This window comes from Onychostoma macrolepis, chromosome 16 (assembly GCF_012432095.1).
Source record: "Onychostoma macrolepis isolate SWU-2019 chromosome 16, ASM1243209v1, whole genome shotgun sequence".
Taxonomy (NCBI): domain Eukaryota; kingdom Metazoa; phylum Chordata; class Actinopteri; order Cypriniformes; family Cyprinidae; genus Onychostoma; species Onychostoma macrolepis.
The window spans coordinates 33,690,618-33,705,518 of NC_081170.1; the positions used below are offsets into that span (position 1 = coordinate 33,690,618).

At 36.6% G+C, this 14,901-nt stretch overlaps 1 protein-coding gene across 5 annotated transcripts; it reads right to left on the reverse strand.

Moving 5' to 3' along the window:
• Positions 1-206: 206 nt before the first annotated feature.
• Positions 207-14,088, reverse strand: vegfaa (vascular endothelial growth factor Aa). 5 transcript variants are annotated; one of them, XM_058747421.1, is made up of 7 exons: positions 13,384-14,088; positions 11,514-11,556; positions 9,325-9,521; positions 8,946-9,022; positions 8,466-8,498; positions 2,899-3,030; positions 207-1,574 (listed from the first exon to the last, which is right to left on the reverse strand). In XM_058747421.1, exons 1-7 carry the CDS (start codon positions 13,447-13,449, stop codon positions 1,556-1,558), a joined length of 567 nt encoding a protein of 188 aa, XP_058603404.1. In that variant the 5' UTR covers positions 13,450-14,088; the 3' UTR covers positions 207-1,555. The 5 variants fall into 5 exon arrangements, 3 of the variants coding, with proteins under 3 accessions (XP_058603404.1, XP_058603405.1, XP_058603406.1); XM_058747422.1 differs by lacking the exon at positions 13,384-14,088 and adding an exon at positions 12,908-13,376; XR_009266452.1 differs by having other exon boundaries at positions 1,560-1,574; positions 2,899-4,567.
• Between the last annotated feature and the right edge of the window lie 813 nt (positions 14,089-14,901).

The window sequence follows — 14,901 nt, forward strand, 5'->3', positions numbered from 1 at the left end:
TTTATGGAATATGTGATAATAGTCATCCTCTTTATTGCTTTACAGCATCTTGACTTGTGTCATTTGCAGTTGCTTTGTCCTGCAGTGAATGCACGTGTATAATTTATTATTTCTTTTATAAATGTACCGACATTTAGGAAATAAAGTCAGTGCGTGCAACTGTAAATTGTTTGACTGACAAAAACAGCACACTTGCCAAACAGAAATCCATTTTTGCTTTAATAAAAAACAATATCATTTGAAAATAAATATGTTTAATAGTTATACTAAAACACAAAAGGATGTTAATATTTAACAGCACCAATAAATATATTACTGTGAAAATATACTGAAAATGTGGCTGTACATGGCAAACAAACAAACAAACAAAAACTAATTTCTGGCACTTTCACACAAAGAGAATGTTTGTTTTTCGATCATAAAACCTCGTCCGCAGGCCTCGTATCTCCACCAAACTGATCGCTAATACAAAAACGTTACAATAAACTAAAAAAAAAAAGGCGCTTTCAGGAATGTTGAAGTGTTTGTTTCTCTTTTGTCTTTCGTTCTATAAAGCCGTCCACAGTTTTTCAGATTGGTGACAATGTCAATAGGAAACAAATCAAAACAATATCAACAGTAACACTGCATATAAATAGATCAAATTAAATACACAGAATACTGAACATATTCTAACATTATAAATTAGATGTAGTGAACTACACAAAGGGATATTAGATATGTATACACAGATATCGTGTGGTAAGGAACAGTTCCTAAAGTCATGTGCAATATTCTCTTTGGAAACGTTACAAACGTAAATATTTGAGTTATCTTTTACTACTGCTATGAATGGAACGAAGAGTCAGAATCGATTTGCATTTTGTCACATTTATGTTTTTTTTTTTTAAATCTCCATATGTACATATATGTAATATCCCTTTAGTATTATCACACCAAGTCCTATTGGATGTTAGTCAGTACAGGGTGACTAAGACTTCACCGTAGTGAGAGTGACATCACAGAAAGAGATAGTTCCGCATTCGTATCCCGTGCCTGGACCCACTTTTCCGAACATTCCGGAAAGAATCTTTGTTATGTCACTTCCTCTCTTTTGATTGACAGTCTGTAACTGTTCATGTAAAGGGTTGGAGGTCATTTGCACCTTTCAGTGAAGTCTTGGACATTCGATCCGAGTCTTTAAATATGAATCCACAGGGGGCCAATCCAGTGAAGCTTTACCTCACAGAGTCTGTCCAATCACAGGCCCAGGTGCAGTGACACAGAAATATATCCCATTCACACGCCAAGCAGCGTCTTCGTTTACTTGTAGGTGATAGCAGCGACACACATTGTCATTGTCATTTAATATATATAATATATATTCTATATATTCATATATTAATATCTTAAAAATTTACATCAGGATGGTATCTCCTGCCCTCGTTTCATTCTCTGTCTTTCGTTCAGGCTAGTGTTTGCAGTTCGTCCAGGGAATGCATCCTCAGGTTTAAAAAGTGCTGTGCCATAAAAAAAAAAATTCCTTCATTCATTGTTCTGCCCAGCGCGCCGCTCATCATCTTGGCTTTTCACATCTGAAAGAGAACAATGGACTGGTTAGAGATCTGCTTGAAATTTGTGTCAGTATATGTCAGGAAAAGCCTATGCGCTTATTGATCTGTGTTTTTTAGCCACCCAACCAATATGAGTTAAGCCTCTTTCCCCACACTACTGTGTTTACAATAGAAAAGTAGTGCTCACAATGATATATATATATATATATATATATATATATATATTAACTTTAAGTAATAGCTACTGAATAATACACTGTAGTTAAAATTATAATCAAGTACTTTTCATGTGCTTTAGTGTGTTAGTCAACACATAAAAACAATTGTACTTATTTAAAAAAAAAGTAAAACAGTTATATTTAAAACTTTACTTTGTCATTACTATTTTTTAAAGTGTACTTAAGTATGTTATGAAACAGTTATGAAAGTCCTTCTCTTTAATTCACTTAAGCGGCCTTTTATTTCATTAATATTAGATTATCAGCAAGTACAGTTTTGTATATGCTTTTAAGATTTGAAGTACACTACAAGTGAATATTCAGTACAATTAAGAGCACTTAATACTTAAGCACAAACTAAATTCAGCTATTTTGTATTTCTGGCAGTGGTTATGTAAAAATGTTCAGTTTTTAGAATTTTGGATGGGGTAAAAATTTGGTTTGGGTGGAACACCCACAGGATCAAAGTATGCTGTGATCTCCACAAAACATAACAATAGCATTTGGACAACATATACAGAATGCTAACATACGGTCACACAGTTTAAATTAGTGGGACAGTTGATGAGAAGCAAACAGCATGGACACAAATTCACATATATATAATTCAACAAGATCTCATATTAGCTATCTGAAACATGAACAGATAATGGCATGAGTTTGCACGTAATGGCAAAATCAATAATACCAAATTAAATTCTGACCTATTATGAACATAAAATGACAAGATGAAAAAAGGAATTACTGAGAGCAGGATGTGTGAGTTGCACTTCACAAACACACACACATATGCAGCATCCCTGCCTGTTTACTCAAAAACACAAATTCATGTTGCTTGCTGACAGAATACCAGCAAATTCAGTTCATGTACACTATTAATCATTTCTATGCTCAACACCAAAACATGATGTCACTATTAGTGTGCAGCAGTAATGAACCAGATTCTGAAATCAAATGTCTCTCACTGCAATACACCACATACACACTCACACACACACTACGTCACCATGCATATACAGCATAGAAGGGAAAATGCAACAAGCGCTGTTTGCATGCACATTTCAGATCTTCATATGGTACTGGATGAGAAGTTGCATGTTGCACGTGGTGACAGTTCATAAACAAACCTGCAAGTTCTTTCGTTTAACTCAAGTTGTCTGGACTTGCATTGCAATTGTGTGAATTTGCAGGAGCATTTACAGGTGAGGGGGTCCTGCACATACAAGCGCTTTCTTCTCTCTGAGCAAGGCTCACAGTGGCTGCAAGGGAAGCAGAAGGGAGAGACAGAGACACATCTAAGCACTAGTGATTTGGGCAGAGAGCTGGAGACACACACACACACACAAACAAACACACACACTCATGCACCTCGCCATCACTCACCACCTCCATTCATTGCACAAATTTGGGTCATTTTTTGCTTTGTTTTGAAGATAGGTAGCATTAGTGGCAGATTGTGTGTGATGAGAGCGAATACTGACTTCATTCATTCATCCATCAGTGAGCACACATGAGACACAAGGAATAGCTGCAACATTGAAATCAGACAGGAACAGTTATTGGACTGACAGACAAGTACATTCACATACACACATTCACATACACGAATGAAAGCAGTATGAAGCAAAAGCAATGTCTGCTAAAGTGAATTGTTCAACACAGAAACTTGACACAAAAGCACATATTTTGAACGGTTTTGAAATAAAACAGTTTCATAAACACATTATCTGTTCTAAAATTTGACTTTTTTAATTGTGTAATTGCACCTACACTGGAAAAACCAAAAAAAGTAAAATGTATTTGTTTTTGGTTTGGTTCAAACCTTACATTTTGGTTTAATATGATTATCTTCCCAAAGACAAAAACCTTAAAGTAAAAAGTGTATTTATTATAATGACCATACCATACTTAATCAATATATTTTATTTAGACATAAGCCAAAATGTTATTTAATGTAGGTCAATATAATAAAAACATAATAAACAAAAAAACAAACAAAACAAAAAAAAAAACAGCTGTAATATGAAAGTAAAATATTCACTTACAGTAAAACTAAATACATTTTGTTAGTCAATGTTTCATTTAGTTTGGTTAATATAAAGGCAACTTTGAAAGACCTTAATTTTTATAGTGATGTTGTTTTAAAATATGCATCATATTTTTCTTTTATGCACAAAAGAATAATAAAATAAATTTAAAAAATAGTATGTGTTCTGCACATCAACACACACAAAAGACTATTTTTATTTATTTATTTTTTAAATTAATTTTATTTTTCAATAAGGAGTGTTATTTGCCTTAAACTGAACAAAAGAGGATTAAACCAGATTTTCAATTAGACCAATAATAAAAATGCACACAGTCATTTCACTGTTTTCAGTGCAGTCAAGACAAGCCCATCTACAGGAAAGAAATTCAACTGCTTTTCTCAGAAACATCAAAGGGGCCGAAATACAGGTGAGGGATCACATGAGCATGGCGTCATCCCAGCTGTGGCAGCACATTAGTACGATAATGACAGAGACAGCCATGCAACCTCTGTTTATTTACCTTTGGTTGCTTTCCTCTTTGCAGGCCGTGGGCCAACAGTGTGAATTAGAGTACAAATGAATGCAGACTGGGGCTTTAAGCCGACAGGACAAGTGAGATCACAAAGAGCAAACAAGCTGCCCTGAAATAAAGCCAATGACTGAGAGCAAAATACTGCTTGAGCGCAGGTGAGCCGAGGCGCTGAGATCGCCCGAATCTCCCTCTCTCGCTCTCTTTCGGCTTTTAACCCTCCCCACTCTGGGTTTTCTGCAAAACAGGAAAATAACGCAAGAAAAGGACATCTAAATGAAGCTGCGGATAGTCATGCTGAGAAATCAGCTCTAGGGATGTCAAAAATACCAATTTGATACAAAAAAAACTTTTTAGTAAACAATACTTTTTAGAAGGCTTTATATGTTGTTGTTTTTTAAATAATTTAATTAATAATTAATGTACATTTTGTTTGATAAAAATACTACTTTGATATTTACGTACAATACCATTCAAGTTTTTTTTTTTGTTTTTAAAGACATTTATAATGTTACAAAAGATTTCTATTCTTTTGAATTTTCTATCACGGTTTCCACAAAAATATGGAGCAGCACAACTGCTTTCAATATTGATAATAATGAATGTTTCTTGAGCAGCAAATCAGCATATTAGAATGATTTCTGAAGGATCTTGTGACACTGAAGACTGGAGTAATGATGCTGAAAATACAGCTTTGATCATGGGAATAAATTACATTTTTAAATATATTACAATAGAAAAACAGTTATTTTAAATTGTAATAAAAGTTCACAATATTTCTGTATTTTTGATCAAATAAATGTAGCCTTATTGAGCATAAACATTCAACGACATTCAGAAAACATTAAGAAATCGTAATGTGTGTAGTGTAAAGGTTATATGCCACAGTTCTGAACCTTTTTTTTTTTTTTTTTTTTTTCATATTTAGCATTTGAAATAAGTAAAATTCATATCATTATTCATTCTTGCTGATATATCAAAATGTGTAATGAGAATTGTGAAATTCCACTGGTATTAGTACAGACCACTAAAATGATCAGCAATTAAAGCGAGGAGCAGCGCGTCACGGACAGTCCTCATGAGGAATCAACCAAGTCCAAATAAGCAGCTGAAGGAACTGAGCCGTAGCATGTGTGTGTGTGTGTGTGTGTGTGTGTGTGTGTGTGTTTGAGGAGCTTAGAGGTAAGGATCGAAGTACAAGGAGCTGAACTTGAGCTTGTGAATCAGAAGCGAGAGTCACTGGGCTCCCCGCCCCCCGCGCGAGCGCCTGCCTACGTGCTGAGAGAGACGACACGCAGAGAGCCGGCGCTTAGCCCCATGACCAACGGATTTCATTTAGCCCTCTCAGCTAACCCCATCCATCTCTGTACGCTCGCATTAACCTATAGGTGCAGAAACGCACACGGCTGCCGCTCATCCAATTAAACCGGGAACATTCCCTGACGTGAACCTACCGTCCTTCCATTAGATAAAATATCAGAGCAAAAAGATGCTGCAAGAGCTTTTATCAGCACTAACTTCACTTTTCGAAACCATTTTTGAAATGACATTTGACCAGCTGGTGTCAAGGCGGTTTCTAGTGGATGCACAAAACATATATAACACAAAAAGGCTTTTTTATTTTTTCAAACAACATATTTGATTTGATATTTCTGTTATATACACTACAATTGTTGCCTTAAAGAGGTATTTACTCATAAAATGAGGATTTCTTGGTATAAAATAATCTATTTGGGTTGATTCATCAATATTAAATCATATTTTTGACTTGAATAAAACAAGTTAACCAAACAGGTAACCAAACAGTAGCTGGTCCCTTTGACTTTGACTATGGAAGTCAATGGGGACCAGAAAATATTTGGTAGCAAAATATCTTCTTTTGTGTTCATCAGAAGAAAGAAATTCATAGAGGTTGAGGGTTAGCCTAATTTTAGGAGAACTATCCCTTTAAGACACAATAATACTAAATGAGGTTTGTGAAACAGCTCAAGGTAACCAACAATGACCTCCGTCGCAGGATCACCTACTATTTAAAAGGCTAAAAATAAAAGTGAGTTAACGACAGACACTTCTTGTTACTATGATTAGTGTGGGGAAGCAGGCAAGGGTCAGACTTGAGCAACTGCGGTGTGAGGAAAGCGGCGGGTGGTCTTCACAGACTCCATCTTACAGCAGCCATAAAGCGCCAGAGCCTCGCCCCAAAAGAAAAACTGAAACAATCCTATAAAAGACTCTGTTATCTGCAGGTCAGAGCTCTTAAGAGATATATACGGAGCAATCCAGGCTTTAACACAAGCACCATGGGCTGTAAAACCTCAGGGAGGCCTGGCGGAGACCTGACCAGCTCAACACTCGACTTGTTGATCTAAAATTAGATTTACCACATTTGAAGGCGTATTATTTGAACATTTTTTCACATTGCTGTTGCAAACCTTTTTTTACAAATATTTAAATACAGTAAAATGTGCTAAAATATGGTAAAATGCGTTTGTTTCAGAAACAAACATGCAAACGTGACAAGATTTTATTTTTTTTTTCTTTCTGAGGGCACATATTCAGAATTTAGCACATGCTTTTATCCAAAATGACTTGCATAATTACTATTTATTTATGATTCTGCCATGTTCAGCAGATGGGAAGCATTAAATTATGAATGGTTATCTGCCAGAAATAGAGATGCACTAGCTATAAAAAGACGTCAAACACAAATAAAAGGTAAAGCAGGTTTTGTTTTGGGTGTTGTGTCATAATTAAGTCCTGTTGAAAGCAGTGAGTCTTGAGTTTGCGCCTGAGGATTAGGAGGGATTCGTATGTATCGTTTAGTAGAAGCTGATTTGACTGTATGGGTGTGAGAACAGTCGAGTGTTTCACTTTATTAGCTTTGTTGTGGGTAAACGGGGTTGAGGGTGTGTCGAGGCGTGCTGCAGGACTCATGACGGTTGCAGTAGTAAACCGGGCGATATAATGAATTCTCACAATATAGTTGCAACAAAATTAGCAAACAATTGAGCATCATGATGAATAATACCACGGTTTCGTTATATTTAACATGTACTCATGTATTTCTTTATAACGCAATGCTTGTGAACTGTTAGTACTCAGTGGCGATACTGATCCAGTAGAGGGAGTGCTGAAGGAATAGACAGGGTCATTGTAGTATCATTGATATACTTTTATCATTTTTTTGTCTTTTTTGTATAATTCTATATGAATTTTAATTAAGTTTTATTAAGATTAAATAAAATAAGATTTTAAGGGCTGAAGACTGCCATATATATTATTTATTTTATTATTATTTTTATTTTTTATTTTTTTAAACAGGGACAGTGTCCAGATGACTTTGAGACGGAGTGAGCTGGATTTCCTCAAACTTTATATTTGGAAGTACATTTAAGTGAAAATAAAGTAAACTCGCGGTACTCTGTGTTTACAAAGTGAACTGTGCTGGCACTGTGGACATCTGAGTTCATTTAGAGTGCTCTCATACAAGGCAAAATTCTTGTGAAACACCCTAACTCTAGTGTTGAACAATAAGCAAATGGGATGCACCAGTTATGACAAAGCAAGCAACATGAATCTGGCAATGGTGAAGATATGCACACTTTCATTTCTCATCCACATCATCTCAGCTGTCATTCGCTCCACTCACATACAGACAGTAAAGACTGCTGAAGCTGCACTTACTGTGAGTCATGTACATAATATTAACACTGACCCACTGACTAATCAAGTCTGAACAACTAGCTCCAACTGGAACACATTCCTAAAAGTATGCTATGCTCTCAATTTGATTGGTCAGTCCAGGCGTGCAGCTAGAGATATACTGCATCACTTGAGCTTTACTGCTAATAGTCTATTGCTAAGTGCTAACTGTGCTAACTGCTAACATAGTGTCCAGCTGGCTGCTTCTCATCGCCGTTCAATCAACCCAGTCATTGCAATTTTAGCCGTGTGTTTAGAAATGCTCTGCACTATCTAGAACCGTCCATACTGTCAACAAATGAATCTTAACCAAATCCCACAATGTCCAAGTTGAAAAATGGAAGAATTGACCATTTCAGAAAGATCTATCTCAAAATCACCCAAAAGCTTGACATAGGAAATAATAATAATATAAAAATAAAACTCAACTTACTTTTCTTTCTTTGATTTGACTTCAACCTTTTGCCTAAAAAAGAGAGATGAAACAGATGTTTAATTCACTTTTCATGATTTAAAGGGAACAGTTCACTCAAAATAAATATTCTGTCACTATTTACTATGCCATAGAAGAACCATTTTTTGGTTCATTCAAGGAACCTTTCAATGAACAGTTTTTAAAAGAACCTTTTTTTTTTTTTTTTAAGTCTAAAGAACAATTTAATAATCTAAAGAAACTTTTTCCACTATAAAGAAGCTTTTGTCCAATGAAAACTTTTCATGGATGTTAAAGGCTCTTCATGGAACCACAGATGCCAATAAACACCTTTATGTGTATTGAATTATTGAAGATTTTGTGCTCTAACAGAACAAATAGTGAACAATAAGTGAGTAAACTTTGAGAATAATGGACAGTTTACATCTTGGGATGAACTATTTCTTGAAGATGCATTTAATCTCTGTTTTAGAGACGTACCTGCATTCACACTTGGTGTGTTCTGTGAAACTCAGTTGAAAATTATGCTGCGATACACGTTGTTTGACTCGCAGTACCTACAGGAATATACAAAAAAAAAAATCACATTTAGTATGTAAGCATGCATTCATGCACTATATGACTGTACTTTGTCATTTTTATTTTATTCTACACACTGTTGAATAAATGACAAGACCAGGCCTCAGCTGTGGCCAAGAGCAACTTCAGCCACATAAACAGGGTGTAAACACAGTGTGCAGCGGTAAACAACATAGCTGACATGCCAGTTAACACCGCCTCACTGTCCCCATGTTGGGCAAGCATGAAGTCATAGGAAGCAGGTTGAAGGACTGCACGCGCTGGATTGAACCAGTCTCACCTCCATGGTGACGTTGCGGGTCTCTGTAGGGACACACTCGAGCGCCTCGTCGTTGCAGCAGCCTGCGCAGCGCATGAGAACCACACAGGACGGGATGTAGGTGTGCTCGATCTCATCAGGATACTCCTGAATGATGTCTACCAGCATCTCTCGCGTCTTACATGCACTCTTTTTGTACACATCCATGAAGGGAATCACTAAAGAGGAAGCAAAGTGAGAGTTCAGTCACTATCGTGCTACTGATGTCTTCTTTTCTTTTTTTTTTTTTTTTTTGTCAAATTAAAGGTACAGTTTACATGAAGTTCTCTCATTATTTACTTACCGTCATGCCATTCCAAACCTGTATGCTGTTATTTTTTTTTTCTGTGAAACACAAAAAGAGAATTTTTGAAGTATCTTCATGCAGCTCTTTTCCATGTAATGGCAGTTCATAATGACCATGACTGAGTCTGTCTCTCATAAAAGCTATTTCAGAAGTCTTGACCCTTGTGAAAAAGGAGTGCACTTAATTGTATTGAATGTGCACTTGTAGTATTTTTTAAATGTACATTTAGACATAATATAATATTAATGTAAAAGGTGAATTTCATGACTGTTCCTTAACATTCTTAAGTACACTTTTAAAAAGTGCACATGTAATAGTGTCACATTAAACGTTTAACTTTGAAGTATATTTTAAATCATTGTTTTATTAATCTTTTGTTGCGCTTTAAAGTACACTTATGTTGATGTATTAACAACCATACTAAACAACATGTAAAGTACTTTTAACCTTAATATGTTATAAAGATTACATTTAAAGTTACTATATTTTTATTTCACTAATTTTTTTTTTTTTTTTTTTTACTTTTTATAGCCAGCAGTCATGGTAACTGTGAAAAGAGCGGCGAGAAGATTCTTCTCCTTTTGCGTTACTTGATCACAATAACAGCATATGGGTTTGGAATAAAATTAGAGTGAGTAAATCATTTCCATTCTTTACAAAATCTAATATTTCCTGAGCAAGGCCCACCATTAAAGTCACATCCATGGTATAACACCTCACACAGGCCTGTTCTGCTCACTGGGGACTTGACTTTCCCAAGTGGGCAAAAAAAGGCATGTCACACATGTTGAGGCACACACCAGCACATGTGCCCCACTTGCACACCCACCCTAATCTGTACACCTCCTTAAACTGGCTTCCCATCATTCATTCTGACCCCAGTGCCTCATGACCTGCAGACTGCCAGGGAAAAGTGTGACCTCAGGCAGTGTGGCGCCAGACTTCACTGCAGACACCTGACCTCCATGAGAAGCCCACCCTGCGTGACACTCCCTGCCACCCATGAATCTGTCAGTGCCCCAGAGCCATGCAAGAAAACCAAACACAACTGTATTCATGATGCTGATCGTGATAAAGTCGGTAACTGCTAGTAATCAGTTGGTGGTGCCAGCCGCATTTCACACAGTGCCCTATCATGGCACTTCTTTTGTTTATGGCCATGATGTTTGCATCTCATATCTTTATTTAGCAAAGTGCAAAGTCAAAAATAAATGGACTGACTACTACTACCCAAGATTCAATATGTTCATTTAATGCAAAGCAAAACTGTATAGTATAGGAGCTCTACATTGTGGGAAAGTTTTTATGAATGGAAGCAGATTGGGAATGACGTAAAAATAACAATACACGTTCCCCCAGAAACGTAACAGGACTCTATACAAACAACCAGGTCCACTGCTAACAAATAATTGTGACCTTGAGGACAAATCAGGAATAAATCACGCAATCTTTGTTAATAAACAAACACAGCCATGGTCAATGACTCCACACAAGGTTGCTTGCGGGTAGAATAAATTATTCACTTTGACGATACTAATGAGGGTGGGAAATATACCCTGACTCCTAATCTTGAGTGTCCAAGCAAATATTTATGTAAGTGATATTATACTGATTAATGACAGAGTGTTGCGTAACAAAAGAGAACAACAAACATACAGTATTGGCTGGGTTACTGTATATACTGTAGGCCTATTACCTGCCTCAGAACTGGGATAAAACCATTCGCAGCTTAATCTTTGCATTGAGAATATCATTACATATACATCCTCCAGGTGGTGCTAGACTCTTAGCCCCATTTCCAAAACATTTTTCATATCATACACACTTCAACATTTACGAACACTGCACATATAAAGAGACTTACCCTCATTTTTGCTCTTCATCCCTTCTTTGGGTATGTGGGCAGCCTGTCAGGACAGAAAAGTGGCAATTGTAAGTCACAGAACACCTAAGACAAGTTAAATCTGACCTACGTTATACAACACTGAAATAAACCAATAGTAATGCTTGGGAAACTCTCGAAGCGAACGTTTCATTACGTTTTACACAACCAGAAGCACTTTATTTACTCTATACATGGCCAGAATCTAGAATTAGATGCTTAGTATATAAGTAAGGATTTGGGACTCTTAGGAGTTTAAAGCAGTCGTTCTCAACCTTTTTGACACCCATTGGCCAAGAAAATATTTAGAGTTGCCAATATTTAGGCTAAAATATTTCCTCTGGTACTGCTGTAATGATGAAAAAGTTGCTTGTTTTCTAAGCTTCTAATTAATATAAACTTGCAGTCTCAATAGATAATAAACAACAGCTGATTTCATGATTCCATTAGTTTCGAGAACCATATGTCCTTCATTAAAATCAACAGCTGTTGATGGTACAAATAAAAAAAAGTCAATTTATTATTATGTCAGAGAAAATATAAAAACTTAACCTTTATAGGGCTTGTCACCTCAAAGCTACACCCACTGTGCCCTTTAACATGGGTATCGGTTTTTGTACCTTATTTACCCCTATAGAGGACATATTAGTACCTTAACTATGATCCAGTGTGGGTACAACTAAAGAAGCCCTGTAATCGCAAATATACCCAAAAATATATGTATAAATATAAAAAGTTATACTTTTTTAAAATAATTTTACGTCACACTATTGTCCCCTTGGAAGTTTTCTGAGGCCCTCTAGTCGGCCCCGGACCCATAAAAATCAGAGAGCCTTTCAAAATCTAGTAAGGGAGTTTGAATGCTTTCAGAAAGCAGTTTTCGATTTTTCAGGGTATATAATCTCTTATAATCTTTTTTTTTTCTTTAATGGAATTTCCTCTTCTAAATTCTTAGTAAGGGAGTTAATTTGTCATTCAAGGCGGCTGCGAAGAGCCAATGATTCTGCTGCTACAACTCAGACTATTCTTTTTCCCGCCTACAGATTAGTCTCGCTGGCGAGAGAGAGCGCGATCGGTCGCTGGTTGGTCGCGTTACTGCAGGTGGTGTGGACTGGCGCAACAGCTCTCGGTGTTGCGTGAGAATCTCGCCGGTTTGCCTCACAGACCATCTGCTTCATATCCAAGCAGACATTTTTCATATTCTGCACCCAACATTGGGACAATGACGGCAAAGCAACCAACAAACAAACGACGGTTGTCTACCTCATACAAATATGTTTCACTACATCAAACATACGTGTGTTGCCATATCACGATTCAAGTATAAATGAATTAATTAGGCAGGAGACAAAGAAACGAAGGCGTTCAGGTAATACCTTGTCATTATCCTCGTCAAGAGAGCAGCTGGTTGCAGTGTTTTAAGTCTTAAACTATCGCGAGCACTAATAAAATGCAGAAAGTCAATGTTGTGTCTGTATTTGTTCTGTAGCCTCCCGTCTACACGTATACTCCCGTTACAGCACGTAGTTTGTTTTATAGTCATTTGCATTTATTAACCAAACCCGTTGCCTAATTTATGTTAAATCTCTGTAGGCTACTTCTCAGAATAGGAACTGGTCGGGATACGCAGTATTGATAGCTAAATATTCCTGAGTATTATTTTAAGCAGGAACTTTTAAGCAGGAACTTCCACGTGAAACTTCAGGTAACCTAGTGTAGAAATGGTGTAATGGCACTGGACAAGTGCATTATGTTCTCGTCAGTGTAATCTGACCTCCGTTTACACATTAATAAAAAATGAATGGCTTTATCCTTCCACAATTTAAAACCCACCACATTGCACAGCCCTTACCTTTACAGCAGACAGATGAAGGAGAGCCGCGAAAAATAATTGTATCGAATAAACAACAAAGTTCATGGTTGTAATTCCAGTGGTGTGTTGCGGCGAGCGTCACTGAACAGTCTTTGGCTCTCAAAACAATTAAAAGCGAAGCTGCTGAATATGAATGAACCGTGATAACGTGGGTCAAAGTAACAATTCCATTCTGCCCTTCAGGACCGAAGCACCTGCGTCGAATCCACTAAAAGGAACTTCTTGAACGTTAGCGCTCCTCCACAAAATATAACGTAATATAAATAATAGCAATAACAGTGAAATAAAAGAATAACAAATAAAAGAAATCGGAGAAAATCCACACTATATTGGTCCTCCTTTAAAATCCACAGTATAACGGAAAGCCGACGTTTAATAAATCTAATTCCAAAACGTCACAGGCAAAACCAAATAGAAAAAAAAGTTTCGTACACTTCCAAGCGCAACCTCTGTAGGGTCAGAGAACGGCTTCTGCGCATATGCTTATCATCAAGAGCAAGACGCTACATGTGCCGGTATAAAGTGATCCAATGGAAATCCCTGGTTAAACTGCAGCAGACGTTTCCTTCTTTCCTCGTCTTATTTCCGCTATTGCTTTGGTTTCTGTTGTCTCCTAATGTTGTGGATGTTATCTGGCGGTATGGAGAGGTCTTGTCACTTTAGACTCGCTCTGTCTTTCAGCGCTTCTAAAGCTCAACGCTGCAGATCTTGAGCGTATCTGCATACAGGCCGAGAGAGCGCTGATTGGTCCGCCGGATTCTACGTAATTATGATGCTCCAATGCGAACGGCTTGACTCAGTTCAGCAGGACTTCCGAAGGTGGGAAATTGTGCGTAATTCCAAATTGCGTGTGGATAATTCAGCTTCATGGACAGTACAAAAATAGGTATAGGTTTAAGAAAGCGTTTTAACTGTATTAAAGCCTTTGCATATAGTACCAGGTCCAGTAGGCTATTTTCTCATACATCTTCCAATTCATTTTGTACAGGTTTGACCAGTTTGTAGCTACTAAAAGGAAGGACGTGACTCTTAATGATTGTTGATTCACGCTAATTAACCATTAGTCTTCTTTCTTTAGCAACTTCATATGTAATTACTTCACAATAAGGTCTCATTTGTTTACATTTATTGACAATGCACAATACATTTAAGCTATTACAGTATTTAATAATCTGCGGTAATGTTAGTCCATTGATAGTTCATGTTCAGGTCCATTAAATAATATCAACAGACATATTCAGTAATTTATTAATAAAGCTTGAAATTAACAAGATGAATAAATATTTTAGAAATAAGTTAACTGTTAGTTCATGTTCATTAATGTTAACAAATGAAATTTTATTGTAAAGTGTTATTAAGTATTTTATGTGGGCAATTATAACTCTTACAGTGAGATCAGGTTTTCAACCAGGCATCCATGAAAGTGCTGCAAGGTTTGAACAAATCATTCAAAAAAACTTTCCTTATGTTTCTATTATTGAGAAAATCTAGCTTTTT

Coding starts and splice junctions, on each gene's coding strand:
- vegfaa (XM_058747421.1), bottom strand. CDS start 13,449: ATGAACTTTGTTGTTTATTCGATACAATTATTTTTCGCGGCTCTCCTT. Junction 8,499..8,945: donor CACACCAAGTGTGAATGCAG/GTACGTCTCTAA, acceptor TCTCTTTTTTAG/GCAAAAGGTTGAAGTCAAAT. Junction 3,031..8,465: donor GTCAAATCAAAGAAAGAAAA/GTAAGTTGAGTT, acceptor CTTCCCTTGCAG/CCACTGTGAGCCTTGCTCAG.